The 20,918-nt window shown below is 42.6% G+C and overlaps 1 protein-coding gene and 1 long non-coding RNA gene across 4 annotated transcripts in view; one reads left to right on the top strand and one right to left on the bottom strand.

Moving 5' to 3' along the window:
- The window catches only part of LOC103736750, a 37,267-nt gene that overhangs the window by 5,148 nt on the left and 11,201 nt on the right, over positions 1 to 20,918 (bottom strand). The window contains exons 1-6 of one of the 2 annotated variants that reach the window (XR_003850017.1): positions 12,725 to 12,854; positions 7,881 to 7,959; positions 7,589 to 7,675; positions 6,224 to 6,332; positions 4,246 to 4,321; positions 4,031 to 4,153 (exon numbers count right to left, since the gene is read on the bottom strand). This is a non-coding gene — a long non-coding RNA (uncharacterized LOC103736750). Of the gene's footprint in view, positions 1 to 4,030; positions 4,154 to 4,245; positions 4,322 to 6,223; positions 6,333 to 7,588; positions 7,676 to 7,880; positions 7,960 to 12,724; positions 12,855 to 20,918 lie in introns of those variants that run through there. The other variant, XR_607384.2, reaches the window with a different exon arrangement.
- The window catches only part of Inhba (inhibin subunit beta A), an 18,818-nt gene continuing 16,487 nt past the window's right edge, over positions 18,588 to 20,918 (top strand). The window contains exons 1-2 of one of the 2 annotated variants that reach the window (XM_029564980.1): positions 18,595 to 18,668; positions 20,232 to 20,422. In XM_029564980.1, coding sequence (XP_029420840.1) covers positions 20,283 to 20,422 — 140 coding nt within the window. In that variant the 5' untranslated portion in view covers positions 18,595 to 18,668; positions 20,232 to 20,282. Of the gene's footprint in view, positions 18,669 to 20,231; positions 20,423 to 20,918 lie in introns of both variants that reach the window. The other variant, XM_008836275.2, reaches the window with a different exon arrangement.

The raw sequence follows: 20,918 nt of genomic DNA, 5'->3' as shown, positions 1-20,918 counted from the left end.
AGTGCTGCCTACTTCATGTCCCACCACAGTTTTTCCAAATATTTATTTATGCTGTTCTTTGTTATGTGGCTATAAAAGTTCCTGAAAGCTTTTGCATGGTAGAATCTACCAGTCAGAGTCATTTGAATATGTGTTCCTAGGTCGTGATCACTCAAATTTAGCTCAGAATGGAGTATTTTCTTTTTCTTAAGGCAGAGTTGTTGAGTTGTTTTGTTTTTGTTTTTTCCAAACCAACAGACAACTAAGCTAAACTTTTGATGGATATTTTCATTAGCTCTGGTGCTCAGACTTTTGATTGACCCATGGAATAAAATCATACCTTTCATCAGACAGAAGAAAACAGTTTATCAGCATCAATCTTGAGACAGTAACTTTCAGAAAAATAGATACAGGTATAGACTCATTGAGGATTCTCAATATGATCAGTTGGTAAAGTTCCCATGCAGGGCTGGAGGTAGAAGTGCCTCTAACTTGTAGGGTTGCCTACATGCCATTGGTGCAGAACAGAAGGATCAGTGACCTTAAGAATGCTGGCTAGATTCTCAGACTTAATAACTGCCTCCTTCCAGGTTATTTTGCCTGTTATGGAAGTCAGAGCCCAGAACCCAAGAATCAGCATCCTCTGTCATTGTTACCCCCTAGTATAAACAGACCTCTTTAGAAAGAAAAGACTAATGGAAGTACTGTGGACCTGGAAAAGAGAAGCAACTGTGGTGTTTAACATTTAATGGAAAAAAATCACTCTTCTACAAATATTTATGGGCAGAAGAGTATTTTAGAAATTTAGTATCCTGAAGCCGTGTAAAAACAAAGTACCTGAAAAGACACGGCAGTGTGATTAAAAACAATAGAATAATTTTAAAAGGATGAAGAAGTGCTAAGAGGAGAAAAAGATCACACAGAAGCTAAAATTACAATTGAAAAACTAAGATCTGTGTGAGAGGTTATGAAGGATGAGATGGACGTGGGATAAAGCAGAGCGCTGGGAAAAGTGCCAGACTTCTGTGGATATCCACCAAGAGATGAGCATTGGGAGAAGGGAAAAGTACAAAAGATGAAGAAAAAGAGTTTGGCATTTTTCAGGACTCAAAAAGTAGAAAGTCAGGCTGGAAATTGGAGAGGAAGCCAGACCAATTTAGAAGAAAACGTCCTTAAGCTAGAAGAAATAGCAGAGTGAACAGGTCGAAGAGGCTAAACAGGTTTCAGTAATTGTTGATAAAAAGTATCAACAATCAGACCATCATGAGACTATAGATTATGAAGATAAAAACAAAACGAAACAGAACTTATAAGCACCAATGAGAACATTAAAAAGCTAGTAACACGTTAAATTTGAGAGCCAAAGAAGTCAAGCTGATTTTGGGCATTTCTGGAAGCAAATAGACACACAGAGAGAACACCACAGAGTCAAGAGGAAACCATCTCTGATGAGGGTCTGATCAACCAATTTCTTCTTTATGTTTGTCAGCTTGGAAACATGTTCTCTGATATATGAAAGTTAGCAGAATGTGTGAAATCATACATTGTGTTATGTGTATACATTTACATGTACATTATGAAGGCTGGCGATAGGTACTTGTAATACATTTCTAAGGAGACTGAAACATACGCTATTACTTAAATTCCCATAATACTCTGATAAACACTCAGTTGGTGAGATTTATGACCTCTACATTTAGAAAAACTAGGGACTAATGAGGTGAGTGATATGTCTCAGGATCTCCACAATGTGCGTGGGACAGGATCTGTAGCTCCTAATTCCTGGTGCAGGAGGCCACAGTATTCAGATTGGCATTGCTTATTTCTATTTTGATGCAGTGTTTGGAAGTTTCTATGATAAAAACAGAAGGAAAAGAAAACAGGCTTAAAGAGTGGACTCTGTTTGAGATAAATTCCTCTTCATTCCTCAAGACTGGGTTAGTGCCCATGTCTCATTAAAGGTTTCTTCAGATTCTTCTAAGAATCTCATAGACCATAATAGAGAAAGACCTTCAAAAACAATGGATTCTGGTATTTTAGGGTTCTTATGATACACTAGGAAATCTTCTTGGCATGAGGATTAAAATTCAGAGAACTAAACCAAACCAAATGGCATATTTCCTACTATCCAGAGTTAGAGGAGACTAGGCCTCAAACAAAAGGCACCCAGTCCGCTCTTAACTGACATGCCAGCTATGGTATGTAACAGCACCAGGCATCAGGAAAACCAGAGATTTTATAGATGAAGAAACAGGAAGTTTGATGGTGTGGAAAACAAAAAGAAATTTATCAAGGTAAAGAACAGAAAGTTTTTTGGAAAAATGCCCTCAGAAATGTTTTAGTACAAATTAAATCCAAAACCAGAAGGGAAATAGAGAATAATACAAATATTCTTACAATTGAAAATATAAGTCAAAGCAACAGTAAAAGAGATGAAAGACAGATATGAAGAAGTTCAGAACATAAAGCAAAGATAAGGAAAACATGAAAGAAAGAAAAAAAAATAGTAGGAGCATTAATCCCAAGATCCAATACCTCATTAATTAGCAGTTATGGTCTGTGGTAGCACAGTGCATCTCCATTAAGATAATGGTTATTGTTTCTTATATATATTCATAAAATTAATAGCTAAAATAACCTGAGGCTTTCATTCTGACAGAACATGGGCAAAAGTTTGAGACACGAGGTGGTGGTCTATTAATGTACTACTTTTCAGTGGAACTCAGAGCCTGTCTCAGAGAAATAACCAAAAAGTAAATACGCACAACATGGTTCTTGACTGTACTTCGTAGTGGGGAAGAGAAAATAGTTGTAATATAACTGTTGATGAATTGAATGCCAGTGACTGAGACTGAAGCTCAAAAGCAGGAGCTGAAGAAGTTGATGTGCTAAGTTGCAGTCACCTTTAAGGTAAGCAATGACTAGTTATGAAACAGTTTTAATGAGTCTAAAGCTCAGGGAACATGTGGGGCCACAGGAAGATTTAAAAGCATCTTCATGGGGCTAGAGAGATGGCTCAGCGATTAAAAGCATTAGCCGCTCTTGTAGAAGACCCAGGTTCAGTTCCCAACACATGCATGGCAACTCACAACTCTCAGTAATTCCAGTTCCAGGGTAGCTGACACCCTCTTCTGGCCTCCCGGGGCATTGCATGCACATGGTGCACCTACCTACGTGAAGACAAAACACTCATACACATAAAAATAAGTAAATAAATTTTAAATTAACATCATTATCTGCTGAAACCAGAGCATGGAGACAGTCACTCAAAAGGAGTCTGATCTGGACTGAGAGGAACAGAAAAATGGAAAGGGAACCCTCAGTGTGTAGAGACCCAGGGGCCTGAGTGCCATGAAAACCAGGGTATAAGAGAAATTTTAGGAGGAAGCAAGGAGGGGACAGACTCCGTAAAATTTTTTGTGTAGCAAATTCTTGGTACTATTTGTCAGAACAGTTTTAATAGCTTTCTGGGGACTAGGCATTGCAGTTGAAAATTCAATCAGGAATTAAATCAAGTTTTTCATCTGTCTCCTGTGTAAAATGGATTAGTGACATCTACATAAAATGATTGGTGTAGGATTAAAAGACTGAATGCTTGGATTCTGAGGTCTGGGTAGAGTTATTTGTAGGCTAGCTCTGCTACTGTTTAGTTATGCAAATGTGTCCTAGTCAATTCATGTGTCTTTTCTTTCCTCAGTAAAACAGGGAGCAGTGAGGCATCTAACTTCCAAAATAATTTCTAAGAATTACATATTAATTTCTTTATATTTTGAAGAATTAATTATTAAATGTTTGTGTTCTATTACATGGCACATTAGTCTGAAAATCGTTATCATTAGGGTTTGCTTGGCTTGACAAAGGAAGAATATAATTTGTCTTAATACTAGCTTGTGTCATTTCCCTACCCTTCTCTTTACTGGCTCAGGTGTCTCTTTAGGGCAAATTCTTCCTAAACCTGAAAAAGGATTGATGGGCATTTGGAAAGGAGGGGGCACAACAAATTGGACAGAAACAAGACAGGAGCAAGGAAGGGTGAGAGGCTGCTACTCACCTACTGGAAGAGACCAGTGACAGGCTGTGTGGTACCCAGAGAAAGCAGCCGGGCCTCAGTGCAGTGGGTCTGTGCCATCAGGACCCTGGAGTCTCAGCACCGGCCAGTAGGACAGTCAAGGACCTTGAATAGAATGGCTTTCCTTTAGCCAATACTCAGAATGCTCTGGACTGATAGAAAGGCAAAAACATACCAGAAATTTGATTTCTCCTTACTTGTATTAGTTTGAGGACTAAAATACAGTGTCTTGCCTATGAGTTCAGATTTTGAAGGATGGTACATTCACACCATCTGCCAAAAAAAAAAAAAAAGCCCTTATAATTTTTCTTTATGTTGCTCAATTTTGATCATTATTTTTATTTCTTTACCTATATAATGATCAGAACTTGAAAATAAAATATTTCACAGTTACAAGTGAGGAACAATCTAGCTATGATGGGTATAGACAAAGTAGGAAAATCATCTTGGAAGATATGGGTAAAAGATGATCATCTACTCTTAGGCTCTCTAGCTCATCCAGACTGTGAAGAAATTCTTTGACAAACTCCACCACTACTTCCTCCTATCCCAGAATTGAGGTGGAGGGGAAATTGGGAGGTTTTAAACAGGCTGAAGTTCATGTACTGGGATATGGGAAATTGAAGTCTCATGATAGACATTTAATGCAATTGCAGAGCAATAAAGTAATTACCAATCCTGATCTCCTGGGAAGTATACTGAAATCTATCCCTGCTCTTATTTCAGTGCTTCTTGAACATGTTATCATGAGAAAAGGTGGTGTAAACCAGATGAAGGATGTCATACTAACCAATCCATTCTAAATTTCATATTTTCTTTACTGTTCTTCTAATATTGATTAAAATATGCCGACTTTGCACTTGAAAATTTCTCATGTCATGAGAAAGTGAACGAAGAACGTGCTATATATATTTATTTATTTTTCAGCATGAAAATGTAAGGCCAAATAATGTTTGCTTGTCGGCCTTTGGAACAGTCCCATTTAAGGCCTTCTGAGAATTGATTTTTCCAGGAATTTCTTCTAATAGGTCCAGGCCTCCATCTCTCCTCGTCCCCCGCACCATTCCTAAACTCCCACCTGTTCCAGCATCAGTAAGCTGACACTCATACTCAGCTTTTACCCTAAATGCTTGGTTCACCATTTGGTCTTTCCTGATATTGAATCCTCAATGAATAATATTTCCCAGATCTAGCATGTTTCCAGATCTGGGACACATGGGATTAGAATGAATAGAGTCTAAGGGTTTTTGCTACTACCACATATGAAAAGGCTCAGAGTTATACCTCATGAGCACATTAGGCTTCCTGGATTGAAGTCTTAGCTCTATCACACCTTCAGTGTGCATCCTTGGGACAAGTTATTTGGTCTTTCTTAAGCCTAAGTAGCTTTATGTATAAATGGCAATAATAAGCGTTGTTTGGTGGAGTAAAAGGGATTGTGCAGACATCAAACAGTTCACACCATGGCTATGAAAGATGAGTACTGGATCACTGGTAACCAATAACAGCAACATTGTTACTGTGTTTCTGCTTGGGCCTTGAGCATCTTATTGTGTATCTTAGGTGCCTCTCACCACTCCAGAAGTTTGATTCATTCCATTTTCCCTTACAGATCTTTGAATTACTTAATACCAAGAACTTTCTCTGAAGAAGAAATCCATCCCCTGACCACACGTTGCATGGGTTCACTCCCCACCTCTTCACCACTGCTTCTCCTTGGTGGGTGTCTTGCTATACGGTAGGCTCTTTGGAAACCATGTGCTTGCTAGCTTTCTCTCTCTCCCCTCAAACTTCACACCATCTCTGCTTGTATCTTCTATTCCTGGGCAAGGATATTTTCAAACTATTGGTCGCTTTCTGACTTTTCTTTCTTCCTTCACTCAAATTCCTCGGTATACTTATCAGTTTTTTATTGACATCTCCCCCCCCCCCTTTTTGAGATAAGGGTTGGTTTGCTATGTAGCCCAGCCTGGCTGTAAATCCTCAGTTTTCCTCCCCCAGACTCCAGAGTCCTAGTTACAAGCATGAGCCACCATGCCAGGCTTTTATTCCCATTCCCCTTTGTCCTTTGATGGTGTCTGCTCTGTCAGAATCTTTCTCTGGGTGATTCCACATGCACAGTCCACTGTGAAGCAATCACAATGACAACATTTTGAAAGTTTAAGATGCACATACCCACTTGCTAGTCTAGTGCACAGTTCAGATTATGGGACATTTTAGGAAGGTAGAAAAGTCTTCTGGACAGCAATGCTTTACCGAAACAATTAGCTTCTTTCTTCCACACCTTGAGATAAAGAACATAGTCTGGAGACACAAAACAAGTAAGTGGTTTGATGCCACTGGAAACTTCAGCTGCATTCGATATCAACAGGCTTTTATGGAACTGGAGCTATTCTGTCTGTATTAGTCAGCTTTATTAGTTAACTCAGTATTAGTCAGGTTTCTATTACTGTAACAAAATGCCTAATAGAATAAACTTTTAAGGAGGGAAGGTAATTTTGACTCATATTTCAGAGAGTTCATTTCATAGTTTCTTGGTTGCATTTTTTTGGGGCCTGTGGTGAGGATAAAAACCATGGCAGGAACATGTGACAGAACAAGCCGTCCACCTCACAGCAGCCAGGAAATGAAAGAGGTTCTGATGTCTTCTGCAAAGGCAAGACCCCACTGATCTGACTTCCTGACCTGGGCCCTACATACTAAAAGTTATACCCCCTCCAAATAGGGCTGGGGAGTAACCCTTCGACACCAGCAAACATTTATTGAGCATTTTCTGACCACAATTTAAGGTGCTGAGCTTTATCTGTTAACAAAACATTGTCTCTATCTTCGTTCTGCTGTGTTCATGTATTGTAGATAGTAAACAAATCTCAGACGGCGATAAGCGTAGGAAAAAATTAAAATCGGTGAGGAGTCAGAAGAAAGTTAATGATCTGGAGACAACCTACAAGAAAGTTACAGAGTGAGCTGTCTGGTGGAAAATGACGCAACTCAAGGCAGAGAGAGAGGCAAGCGCCAAGACTCTGGGGCGGTGTGCCCTTAAGGAGCTGGATAGTGAAGGAGCCCCATGGGAAGACAGAGGTGGCAAAGAGGGCATGGGAGGAGATTGGTCTAGGACATAGCCAGGTCCCGAGCCCCATTTCTGCCACAGAGAGGACTTTGTGTGAGTGGAGAAACCATGAGAGTGCATGAGCAGAGAACATCTCGCTCCAGATTTCTATTTTTGCCAGGGCTACTGGTTCTGAATGGCCAATAAAGCAAGAATGGGAGTGGGAAGCCAGGGTTCTGCTGGGACGTTACCGCAGTTCCGCGTGGTGGGGAGTTTAGGTCATTTGGGATGGCGGGTTGGTGGGGTGACTGTGATGGAGGAAGTGGGAAGTAGTTCGAACTTGATTCTTTTAAAAGTCAGTTCACCATTTCTTATCACTGAAGTAAATGTGTTTTCCTGTCATCTCTCAGACCTATGTTTTTATTTTCTAATTTCTCTCAGAAGAACATGCTTAACTTTCTTAAAATTAACAAAGGTGATCCCAATCCCACCTCTAGTCATTCTTCTACGTCTTCCCAACTTAGGACAGTGAGACATCTGGTCCCTTCGGCTCCTTTTCTCTCCTCTGAAATCTGCTCCTAATGAGGAAGCAGACCTGGTTAGGCTTCAACTGGCAGCACTTTGCGTATTGTTACATTTACCAGACTCTGCATCTTCCTTGGTTGTCCTGTCACCTGCTTCTTACAAACATTTTTCTTGGCTTCCTGGAGGATGCTCCGTAGCTTTCTCCTCCAGCCCTGGCTACTGTTCCTATTCTACACAGGGTGTTCTTCCTCCACTCACCTCTTAAATATGGGGGCTCTCAGGACTCTGAGATTTTCTTCCTCTCAGCCTCTGCTCTCTCCTGGGAAAGTGTTCACTGCTATAAGAAACAGATCCCAAAATGATGGTGTCTCAAAATCAGCAACGATAGCAAATGGAAATGTCTACTCTATGGTGTTTAAATTCAAGACCAAATCTCTACCTTAGGATCCTAGTGAAACAGTTAAGAAGCTGGGCCTGATGGTGTAAACCTGTGATCCCAGCTATTCAGGAGGCTGAGGTAAGAGGATTGAAAATTCAAGGCTTGCCTGCACTGCAGAGTGAGTTCAAGGCCAGCCTTCCCTCTTTCTTTTTGTTCCATGGCGCTTACATTTAAAAACTGGACATCTATGGGGTGTTGTTTTGTTTGTTTTGGTTTCCCTGTAGCCCCAGCTGGCCTGAAATTCACTGTGTAGATAGGGTTGGCCTCGATCTCATAGAGATCTGCCTTACCTCTGCCTCCCAAATGCTGGGATTAAAGGTGTGCACCACCAAAACAGAAAAAGCTATTTTAACAAAAATAATTATGATTTAATAGTTTATCATCATTAAAAACAGACTTTAAGACAGATATAAAAGTGTGTAGTTATCTGCAGTTGCTGTGACATTCTTGCTCTATATACCAACATGCAGTTCAGATATTTTGTTTTAAAAAATAAAATGTGAAACAATTTAGAAGAAAACATGGAACAGGGCTGGAGTGATGACCCAGGAGTTAAGAGCCCCGACTGTTCTTCCAGAAAACCCACGTTCAAATCATAGTACCCACATGGTGGCTAACAGTTTCTGGGGATCCAACACCCTCTTCTGTCCTCCACAGACATTGCATGACACAAGTGCACTTATATACTTGCAGGCAATACACACATACACATAAAATAAAAATAAAATATTGAAAAAGAAAACATGGATGACTATAATTTGATTTCTTGATGGAGAAACCTCAGTGCACACAATGATTCCTAGAATGCTCTGCATAAAATTAGCACTCTTTTCTTTGAAATACTGTAAACAAAATTAAATAGCAAAGAACTAATTTGGGAGAAATCACAACAACAGGCAACAGAAAGTGAGACACAGTAATATAAGGATTCCTCAGTAATAATAAAATGTACTTACATAAAATTGTATATAATGAAATCTTACTTAAAATATGAAAGTCTATGACATGTCAGAGACTCAAAAGAAACTTGTGTAAATGAACAGCAAAATGTTTAATCTTAACTAATAATTTAAAATTCCAAATTTAAACAAAACAGACACAAAATTTGTGTTGAAAGGAGGATGGAACTCTGATAATCCCGGACTGAAATGTGGGAAAGGAATCACACTCTTCCACCATTGGTTGGAATGGAAATAGCTAGGAACTTTAAAGGGGGCAATTTGGCAATAGATATGAAAATATTAAAATTGTCCACATTCTTAGTCCAAGTAGCTCATCTTCTAGGAATTTATCATAAGGAAGCAATAAGATATACTTAAAACCTAAAAGATGCCTTTGGAACTGGTTATATAGTATTAGTAGACTGGTTTAAAAATAAAGACATCTATTTGATTAATTATCCCTCAGGCATTAATGCTTTCAAGAAATCATTTCTCCACTGAAAATAATCAACATATAGTGGATGATAGCTGAAATATGAACTTACCAAATTATAGTTCATTTGTAATTTTGTTTTACACATACACCAAAATTGTAATGATTATTTCTGGGAAGGGTGAACACATGCGATTTACATTTTTACACTTACATGAATTTTCACATTGTGTATAAAGAATAGATATTATTTTCAGGATGTGTTTCATTTGAAAAGCAATGATTTGGGGATTGGGACTGGGTGCATCAGCTGGCTTCATAAAATTTCCTTTTATGCTAATAAGCCAGAAGAGGGCGCCTCTGCCTCTTTCCAAGAAAATAGCTCAGGTACCTGGTGAATCTGGAACATCCCACAAGTCCTAGGATTTCCCATCTCTGGTGGTCATGTGGCTTTTCTGGGTCTCTCAGAAATTTTCATAAGAGGTATATATAGCTTAGAGAGGCCCTATGGAAGCTTCTTTTAGTAACATTATTAATAAACTACCCATGATTTGTGTTTGGGGAGCTCATTGCCCTGGTTCCACCTGGGCAGCTCTGGAATTCAGAAGTGCCCCTCATGAGCAGAGGACTGAGCAGAGGACTGAGGAGAAGCCTGAAGAGAGAGCTGAGCAGAGGACTCAGCAAAGGACTGGGGGGGGGTACCCTTCATCAGGAGAGGATGTGGGAGAGGACTGAGGAGGGAACTGAGGTAGTATGGATGAACTTAGGCAGACAGGTTCACGGATTCTACCTTCACAGGTACACTCTCAGGGGTATGACCCAGTCACCTACTGCTTGGCTGTGCCTGTGCTTGCCTGAGCTTCTTCAGAAGCACGTACTGGTCTTCCCAGTACGGGCAGCAGATACTGTGACATGCACTGTTTAAGGAAGTTTCCAATCTGGAGTTCTTAAAGTTACTATGTATTATTAATTTGTTTGCCATGTAACATGGCCTGGAAGCTTTTTCCTATAGTAGCTGATCATTCTGGAAGCCAAACCCATCACCTACTAGACTGCTTATGATTCAACATTGACTTGGAAGGGACCCGAGTGGTCCTGGGTGAGATTGCTGCATCAGTCTCATCAGTATCTGGACAGAATTCCAGCACTCTCTTTAGTTTTGCCGTGTGTCTCTCCTGTGTGCCTAGGCAAGCTTTATTTTGACTCCTTAAAAACCCTCAGGTTGGAGCTACAAACAAGGGGATGAGTGAAGATGTCTATAAAGTAGCTCCTGGGAGGCCCCAAGATGCTTGTTTATGAGGATGAAGTGCAGCTGAGACTATGTTAAAACATTTTTTTTCTTGACTTATACAGCAGTGTGGTCTCTCTCTCTCCTCTCTGTGTCTGTGTGTGTCTATACATCTCCATAGAACAGCCAGACCGTTTTATGTGTTCAAAAAAAAAAGAGGTTTTAAGTGGCAGTGCGCACCGGTGTTCCCAGCAGTTGAGAGGTGGAGGTAGGAGGATTGCAGGTTCAAGCCCAGCCTGGCTATGAGAACTTGTCTTTAAAAAGTCAAAGTAAAACAAAAAAAAACCAAACCACCCCCCCACCCCAGTGACAGCAGCATGACGCGGGGCTCTTGGCAGTCTTTCAGCCAGCGTTGCCTTCTCTTGCTTTTATTAACTGCCTCTTCTAGTTCTCATAAAGTTCTCCATTGGATAAATGGGGGACTGGACCACAGAGGTGGGCCGCCTGGGAACTTTCAGGCTGGTGTCAAAGCTGAGGGTGCAGTTAGGCTTCCCTTGCATCAGTCTACCCTGAGACTCTAATATCAGACAGCAGAAGGTTTGTATGTCTTTTCAATGTTCATTAAAGGCAGAGAAGGTTCCTTTCAGCCAGCAAAGCTTTTTAAGGAAAAAAAAATATTTTCCCAGTGATTACATTTCCTACATAGCAGGCACGTTCTATGTGTCCGCCAGGTAGTGATGTCCTCATCACTTCTATCAATCATTATCTGTGAGGGATGTACATTAAGAGTAGCGTTTACTAATCAGGGGGAACTGTACTGCTGATGACAAGTGATTTGCCCAGAATCTCAAGTCTGAATGTAATAAACTATAAGAACCATCCTATTAATTTGCAACCTTTGGTCAGGGTCTCCTAGTGAAATTGTCACATTTTGGAGCTCATGTAGGCAGAGCCTAAGGCCTGGGTCACCATGTAAACATGCTTGGCTGAGTCATGAAGACATGCTTGGCTATACCAATTTGAACCCATCATGGGATGGAAGGGCTACACCATGGTCTCCTTCTTCACTTGGATGCCACCACCAGGGGCACGGTGAACCAAAAGTCATTTGGGATGCTAGTGCTTCAAAAACTGCCTCCATCTCCAACCCAGGAAGGAGTTGTTCTGAGGACATTCTTTCCTGGAACAAGGACCCTATTAGTGAGACTTGGCTCTGGCATGCCTCCATCTGAAAAACTAACTCTTCTCTGGGAGTCTGAATTGAAGGTTAGGGATGACTGCTCAGAGGGGGAAAGTGTGAAATGGTAATCACTTTCATATGACACTTGAGAAATGTTATTATAAAGCTGAGTAAATCAGAGCATGAGTTAGCCGGTCCTTTGCCTAATGATGTCACCCACTTTGTGCTTCCTCCAGCCTATGATTAATAAAAGGGGGTTGTTACAGTAACTCACTCCTAGTGGGCAGTAGTGACGTCAGCAGCAGCTGAGCAAACTGACTACATTTAGTCGTGCGTGTGTATGTGGGCATTTTTTTTTTTTCCTGTGACTAACATGAAGCTAACAGCATCTAATAAAACAAAAGCTCCTTGGAAGTTAAGGAACTTATTGGGTGAACTCTCCTCTACAGGGAGCACCATTTTAATTGTTCTCATTTTATAGCTAAATGATGTTAGAGTTGGTCAAAATGACATTATTGGCTTTCCACTCATTTCATTAAAGTGATCACAAATGGGCTTTGAGAGACAGGCTTTTTATTTTTAATGGAGTGGCTCTTCTTCCATCCATCATTCTAGTCCATCTTTCAAGAGGAGCTCAGTATATCTTAGGACACGGGACTGTGGTGCTAAGTTGTGTTATGAAATTCTAAGGCTGGAATAGAATTTAGTGCTGCCTGGTATTTTCCACAAGAACGCTGTGTTTACAGTTTGCTCTCCCTAGCTGATTAGTACTGACAGAAGTCCTGCTTGCTATTTCCCCTTTGCAAACTTGACCTTCCTAAAATTAGAGTGGGGCACCTGGAAATATTTATTGACCTAGCTGAGCGGCTGCCAGAGCTTACACAGGGGAGTTCATGGTGTGGGTGAACAGCAGCACCCAGGCTGTGGTGGCTTGGACATGTCTGGGAGCTGATCCACAGAGGGACACAACCTTTGGACTCTATCAGGACATGCAGGAGGCAGCAATTCACCGATCTGAAAAAAAAAAAAAGAACAACAACAAAGAAAACCCCACACCAGACAGCCCCAGGCTTTTCGATTAGCTTTTGCCTCCTGAAGCTATAGTTTGGGGAGAGGTTGCAGAGGTGTCTTTGTGGATAAGCAAGCTGGATTAGAGTCAAGTTTTCTTCATTCTTATCACTCCAATGGAATCTATCTATATGTTAAACCTCAATGTCTTCGTGTTGGCAACATGGGACTTATTACCTGAGGGGATTCAGGTGAGGAAAAGGATTATGGCATTCTGGTCTGTGTTCCTTTGGGAGTATTTTTCATAATCTTCTAAGGGAGATAGAATGATCAGTTTCTGTAGCAGATGTTTCCAGACTGGGTTTGAACTGAGTTACGATAATTTATGTGTATGTTGGTCAGGAAGATCTTTGAGGGGCAAATGTATTTGGTTTTAGTTAGTGGTTTTATTCCCCCCCCCCCAGCCCAGTATGTGTTTCGATAGAGGTTGCAAGTGATTACTGAGTTATGGCACATACTAATCAATCTTGGGAAGAAATTTAGGCATTTATGAATCATTTGGGAGTTGATTGAGGTCTTTGGTTCCAAAATGACCATTTACCTGAGGAGACTGTGATTCATATCTTGGAGATGACATGGTGTCAGAGGATCTAAGACATTCCCCTCACAGCTTTTACCACGGAAAAAATGACTTTTGACTTACCTTCTCCTTTCTGGATGACCTGAGTCACTTGGAAGCTAAGCCATGAACCTGAGAAGTTGACCCTCATCTTCTAAGCATTCACATCTGAGTGTGTTTAATGTGAGATTCACATTTGTTGTTGATCATGATGACTTTCTGTCTTGCGAGATCCTTCAAAGTCATTTCCCCTATCCTTCCCAGGGACCTGACACCTGTAGGGCCACAGTTGTCCTTTAACACCCCCACTTCCTTATAAGAAGCAAGTTCGGAGATCATGTTGCTTGGAATGAGCACTGGGATTTAGAGAACTCTGCTTTATCTCTTGGGATACTGTCATTGCACTAACGTATTAAACAAATAAAATCACACTACAATATTATTATTGAGCTTTTTGGTTAGGAGATTGGTGTGGCAATCTCACATTTGTGAATTTTACTTCAGAGACTTCTCTGTGCATGGCTTCAGTGGCTCCTGCACAGCTAAAGTTAGGAGTCCAGCTCTTCATTTACTCTGTTCTGTGAGTCTGTTGTCTTCTAACAACTTGGAAGTGAGCCACCTCATCTATATTTGTTACTGGCCACCAAGATTCTGTCTTTGGTTAAGACTAAAAGCTGGCAGAAAATGCACGGCAGGCACTCTAGAATGCTGGTGGGAACAACAATGTAGCGTGTTTAAAAACTTGGGTTTCAGTGGCCTGGCGTGGTCTCCAGCTACCAGGCAGCCGCACATGTGCAGGAGGAAGGAGGATCACTGAATCATTAACACTTTGCACAACTGGATTCTTTTTCAGTGTTAAAGCCTGGGCTTCCAAGTCCTCTTGGACCATGGATGGAAAGGGATTTAGAGTGAAACCTTAAATATCATAACTAACCCAGGACTTCTCAAGTGGAGAAACACTGTCAGTTCTGCCAGTATGGGCACTGACCTATGCTAGGCACTGCTCCGTGCTGCACACTGTAGGAGGGTTGTCAGCATTCCGGCCTCTGCTCACTAGATGCCACTGGCACCTCCTTTCTGGTTGTGACAACCAAAAACATTGTCAAATGTGCCCAGGACAACAAAATCATTTCAGCTGAGAACCACTGTTCTGGAATGAAGAGTAACAGTTTACTTAGAAAATTTCCTCTTCTCCTTCTCCTTCTTCTCCTTCTCCTTCTCCTTCTCCTTCTCCTTATCCTTCTTCTATTTCAGGTGGCTCTGAGAACAATGTGAGTCTTGGGAATCATGGAGTTTTGGCTAACTATTTCTGACGATATTGTTTTTGATAAATTTGAGGGGAATTTTAATGCTATTCTCTCCCCGTTTTGAGCTATTCATTCATTGATCTAACTTGAAAGCAAATAGCCTCCTAGTTTAATTTTGATTGTGAAGTGCTGCCCCAACTTTGTCCCCAGTCCCTGCATCTAACATTTGGTCCAAACTGGGTGCAGGCTGTGGCTGTCCAAGAAATAGGCAGGTTGGACAATTCCATATTTTACCAAGCATCTGATGGGACCCTTAGTCACTGACTCCTGCAATGCACTGCAGCAAATAGCATTCTGAATCCTGCCCACGTTTTCTGGAGCTGAGCTGCCTCTGGGGGGGAATCACCACTCGCCAAGAAGGCCAGGCTTTGCCTGAGCCCAGAATAATACTTAGTGGCTGGGAACACCTCGCAAGTCCTTTTGATTTCTCTCCACAGTCACGTTTCATGTTCAGTTTCCCAGGCAGGATGCAGCAAAAATCATGCTTTTGGGGAAACAGATTTTTCATGGGAAGAAACCAAAACGCCCTGAGTCGTCAGCAGCTTGTCTGTGCCTCTGAACCGCCAGTTTTGTGTCATTTAGTTGAATCAGAGGACAACTTCCCCCTGGGTCACCTGCTTAGGGTATTCACATCCCCTGGTTCGTATGTTTGATCGAATCACAGGATCTGTGGATCTGTGAGCGACACCTAACAACGAAGTCATGAAAAATGGTCCCCTTTCCAGGCCTGTCTGCGCGTCTCATAAATAGTGAGGGAAGAGACCGATTAATAGCCTGGACGAAAGCCTAAGGACATACGGTCTGCTGGAGAAGAAAAGTGAACATTCTCCCTTCTTGATCAATGCCAACTTTATATGGGCACAGCTGCTGCACAGGGTAAACACCACTCCAGTGTACGGTTAGCTGTGCTCCTAAGATATGTGTCACCGTAAGCTACAGGCCAGCATGGAACACAGGTCTCTCCCCCATCGCACAACTGAGCTCTTATCCTCAAAAGAACTTTGTTTCTTGACCAGCTCACTAATTGTGATTGAAAACACCAGCTCCCCAGCAAAGCATTGGAGTTAGCAACAGTAAGACAGGCCCTAATTGCTCCATTTACATAAAAGTAGAAACATACAACTTCTAAATATAAATCTCTGGCACATCGTTTCTTTTGCAATTACAGTAAAATAAGGTACCAGTTTCCCTCCGAGCTCCTCCTCGCAGCAAGCTGCTCCCCGGGTTCGCTAGTGGCTGCTCCCCCAGGCGAGCGCAGGGCCAGCGTGGAGTTGGAGCTTTGTGAAGTAGCCAGTAAATCAGACCGCCTCCGCTAGGTGCAGAGCGCGGTGGCAGCGGGCCACCCTGCCAGTGCGGTAGTTGGTGGGACCGAACTCCACGCTGGGAGAGCAGAGCGCGGGGCCTGCACTGCCGGCTCGCCTCGGTCCGCGGGGAACCCGGCGGCCCCTGGCATCGCCCGGCCCCTGGCATCGCCCGGCCCCTGGCCTCGGCGGTGGCCTGGCTCGCTGGCTCTGAGCGCTGAGTTCAGACGTTCCCAGCTGCACTCACTGAACAGTGATTTTTTTTTTTTCCTCCCTTCCCTGAATTCTTTAGCTGCCAAAAGGGGGGAAAAATCAAGAGCTGCTCTTTTAAAAGAAGTTGCCTTTGCTGGTGCTCAGGGTAAAAATAGAGGCGGCCGCTCGGAACGGCTTGGCCGAGAGTCCAGGCGTCCCGCGAGCTGGGCTGGAGCTGCGCGTTCGGGCGTGATCCCTGGAAACAGCCAGCAGGTGCTGCTCAAGGTACGGTGCAGGCCGAAAAGCGGGACCAGGGCCTGGGTGCACGCAGTCTCCGCGGGAGGGGCAGGAAGTGAAAGAGAAACCGAGTTAGGAGCTGCGCTGACCAGCGCACCCTGGGCCCTGGAGTAGAGCAGGAAAACGCTGATTCTCAGTCCAGAATATTCCACAGAAGCTATTCTAACCTGCCTGCGTCTCCCACCACCCCCACCTTGATTTCCACTGAGTGAGGAGGCTTTCCTTTCCCACTGCGGTTCAGCTCTGAGGTCCGGGATCCAGCTACGTCATAGCTATTAGGCTGGCCTAGCAGGTGGGCACTTCCGTGGCATCGGATAGCCAGCAGAGTCTCAGAGTCACACTTGTGTGGCGGCCCCTGGAGTTAGGGTCCTGCACATTCCCATAACACACATGCTTAAGAACCCAACAGGGTGTTCAGAAATAACACTTTTTTTGAGCACCGAGCTTGACTCTGTAATTATGGATCCCATTTTATGGATGGGAACACTGAGGCCTGGGTTTAAACGGCAAGGAAGCTACAGGATCAGTTGAGTCTGATCTGGGTGTGTTCTGTGCCACCCACACCACTGTAGGGGACTTTTGGGGGTGGGTGGTACTTCCACTGGGGTCATGTGTGAGGCAGGGGGTGAGTTTAGATGGCCTGAATGTCACTGGGCTCATCACTTTTCATCAGATAAACTGCAGAAATTCTTTCTCCTAGTGGTCTCAGTCCTAAACCGAGAGCCAGCTCTGTAGTTGGCCCTCACTGATTTAATGTCTGTCTGTGCCACTCAGCTCTCCTCTCTCTCCAGCCTGACGACTTTATGTCCTACATCACTTCTCTATATGCTCTTAGAATGCTCCTCTCCCCACCTTCCCCACATATAGCTAGCACCTACACTCTGTGTCTAGCCTAGAGACCCTCCCTCACACAGGTTCTAGTGTCCTGAAGGAGCCTGCTCCCACCACATGTCAGGAGACCAGAGCCTCTTCTATTCTGCTTGTGGGCACAGTGAAAAGTTTATTTTATGCATGTTAAATCCTGCATACAAAACAACATATCTGGTCATATGGCTTTCATTAGCTCCCAATTTTGCACATTTTATCCAACTTGTCATGAGAAGCCAGCCAGTGCTTCCACTGCACTCCCTGGGAACAGCCCTGCTCACCCTGGTGCACTGGGGGCTCTTTCCTCCTGTGCTATTTCCCTGCCAGTGAACCCCAAACCCCAAACTCAGCTCTACTGTTGTTTCAAGGAGTGTTCACTTCTTTACATTAAACCTGTGTTCATGATGTTTATAAATATAGGACTGGAAGTTCTGGTAGAAAATGATGATGCTTTTTTTTGTGGTTTCGCTAGCTAGGTTAGGACTCCAAAGATCTAGGCAGGATACTTACGAAGTTCACTTTGCAGGGAAGGACCATTTCCCAAGTTCGTGGAGATCAATGATGTATGAAGCAGGCATTCAATTTCAAGATGTAAAATAATAGTGTGAGTCAAGGCAGGGAGACCATCATTACATGGACAGACAGATTTTCCTATGCTTTCTTTCATCAAGAAAAATAGCTTATTTTAAAAAGTGATAAAATTAGAATTTTTTAATAAAGAACACTGTGAATATTCTTCCCATTGAGAAAATATAGTACTTTGCAAATAGAAGCAACTTCATGAAGTAACAGATGTTTTATGTAAAGACATAAAACTGAACCTGAATATCACAAGAAGTGTGTGTATAAGTAGAAAGATTCAAAGCTGGACACTTCTGGAGATATGTCTGTTTGATTTTCATGTTTTTGTAAAGAGTGGACTTGCCCCAGCCAGCAGCTTCACCGACTCTGGTGAATCCCCCAGTGGTGTCTCAGAAGCCAAGAGGGATTTCCATTAGATAATGAATTATGAAATGTCTCACACTGGAAAAACTAGTCATCTGCTGATGTCATGCTGATCCTAACCAATCCTAAGCAAAGTCCCAGCCCTCCTCTTTGAGAGGTACCAATGTGTGAGTGTACAACTAAGAAGTACAGTATAAAACTTCACAGTGCCAATACCATGAAGAGGAACTCAGACAGCTCTTACCTCATGATACAAGAGCCGGCTGGCAAAACAGAAGGGACCCGAAAGGTAATGCTTTTAAATTCTTGCTTCTGAGCTCTCTGCACATTCAAAGTCAGTGTGGCTAGGAGGAATTTTACAACTTATTGGCACTTCCATAGGCGCTGTAATTTGTATCCTTTTCTATTGTGCAGGCAGGTTAATACTGTTTTTAATATCCTAGAGCATGCAAATAGATTATGTGTTTATACAACCCACTCAGCACATATATACAAGTACATATGCCAAAGAGAAAGCTATTTTTAAGAGTTTCATTTGCAAATAGTAAATTCAGGGAACACACACATTCACACGCAGAGAAAGTACAAATATTGATAAGTTGCTCTTATCCAAATGCTACTATGAGGACTCTTGAGTTGTTTAGAACCATTAAACTTTTAGCTCTGTATCAGACTGTCTTGTAAAACTTAACTGCACCATGCAATGCTCCGTGTTCTGTATCTGTGACTCTAAATAGGTGGGGGGTGATATTGTTATAAAGATGCTTTATTAAACCTGCATAATGCCCGCACCCCAGCTTCCTTCCTCTCTTTGCCATCCCTTCCTCAAAAAATGAGACTGTTAGGTAATGTGAGCAAAGTCTTATCAATAATAGCAGAGTCCTTGGTGCTGCTGGAGCTGAGACCCCCCAAAGGTGCCACAGGGCTGGTAACAGAGAAAGTTCTTCAAATGGATGTTTTTGAAAAAAGAACAGTACATATGGCTCAGAAAAAAACATTGTTACCTGTGAAACTGTAATTTTAACTTAGTACTACAATTTTAACACCTTCTTGTACTTAAATCTTTTGCTTGTAGTAATGACACTTATATACTCTAGCCCTCTACCTGCTTTGATAGCCTGGACTACTCTGAACACAGTAGGTGTCAGATATAAGCTGACTATATCTACAGAAACCAAAGGGGCTTCTGTGCAGGAAAGAAACTGAGAGGAAGGAAAGCTTTAACAGATGGACTCCTTAAAGATACTTCTGCACGATAAAAGCAATAAGACAGAAATGAAAAAGGAGGGGAGCGAGGAATCAAAAAAAGCCTCAGAAAGGCATTGTTTTAAAAGGCACATTTATCTTTTTCTGTGAACACCGTAATCCATGATGATTTCATCCCTTATTTACTTTGAAGAGAAATGAAGCAGCCAGCAGTCCACTATGGTCAAGACTAGGGAGGGGACACACAGGAAAAATAACTAAACAAAACTAGGATATGTCAGAGAAAAATAATTTCCCAATATATTTCAGAGATTCTTTTCCCATAGACCATTTATTCATGTCATAAGAGTACACCCTTTAAATGAAAGAATGTGAAACACATGAATTCTGTGTTTTATTTGTGAAGTCAGGACAAGGGGTAGTAGGCTATAATTTGTGAATATGTGTACATCCAGGGCAGGGAGGGGGGAGGGAGGGAGGGAGAGAGGGAGAGAGAGAGAGAAAAGAGAAGAGAGAGCACCTCTTCTGACTGGGGCATGTAAAAATGCTGCCTGCCCCAGGGATCTTTCAGTGTCCTGCTGTGGTGCCCAGTTGGCAAAGCGGAGTGGATTATATGACCCCAAACAAAAGTTCTGTTGCGCTCCAGCTCCCATCAGATCTCCTGCCTGCATTGAGGACCCTGAACATTTAAATATGAATGAATGACAGAAAAGAATGGTTCTGGATTCTGTCAGGCAGAACAGCCAGCTGGCTCAGTCAGCCCTTCAACCCCAGGCCCCTGTCCCTTGAGCTGTGCTACCTGTTTGAGGACCTCCCTCAACCCTACTTCAGGACCAGGTGGGTGCTCAGTCCACCGAGGTGGAGGTGGTGCTAGGCAGAGGGGCAGGGCTGTGGGGGCACACCTCCTAACCGACTCACTGAGACAGTACATTTAGTTTGTTTGGGTTTTTCACTTCCAAAAAGGGAGAAGATGAAGCCAGAGAAAGGACTAAGCAGAGAAAGATAAAAAGAAGAAGAAAAAGAAGGAACCCCCTCAAAGAGAAGTGAACAAAATTAGGAAATTAGGGGCATTTATTGTAGAAGGCACTGTAGAACTGGAGGATGAAGAGAGGTGTGCAGGAGGGAGCTAGGAGCAGAAGGACGGCAGCCTGTCAGAAAACGGGCTGTCCCTCCTCCCTAACCACAGCCCTTACTCACGACAGACTCCCTCCCTTTCCCATTCACTCTCTCACTTAGGGCCAATCCTGTTTCTCTCTCTCTCTCTCTCTCTCTCTCTCTCTCTCTCTCTCTCTCCTCTCTCTCTCTCTCTCTCTCAAATCTATTTTATTCTTGC

Source organism: Nannospalax galili, unplaced genomic scaffold (genome assembly GCF_000622305.1).
Source record: "Nannospalax galili isolate Female #2095 unplaced genomic scaffold, S.galili_v1.0 scaffold54, whole genome shotgun sequence".
NCBI lineage: Eukaryota > Metazoa > Chordata > Mammalia > Rodentia > Spalacidae > Nannospalax > Nannospalax galili.
This window is presented reverse-complemented; position numbering and strand designations above follow the sequence as displayed.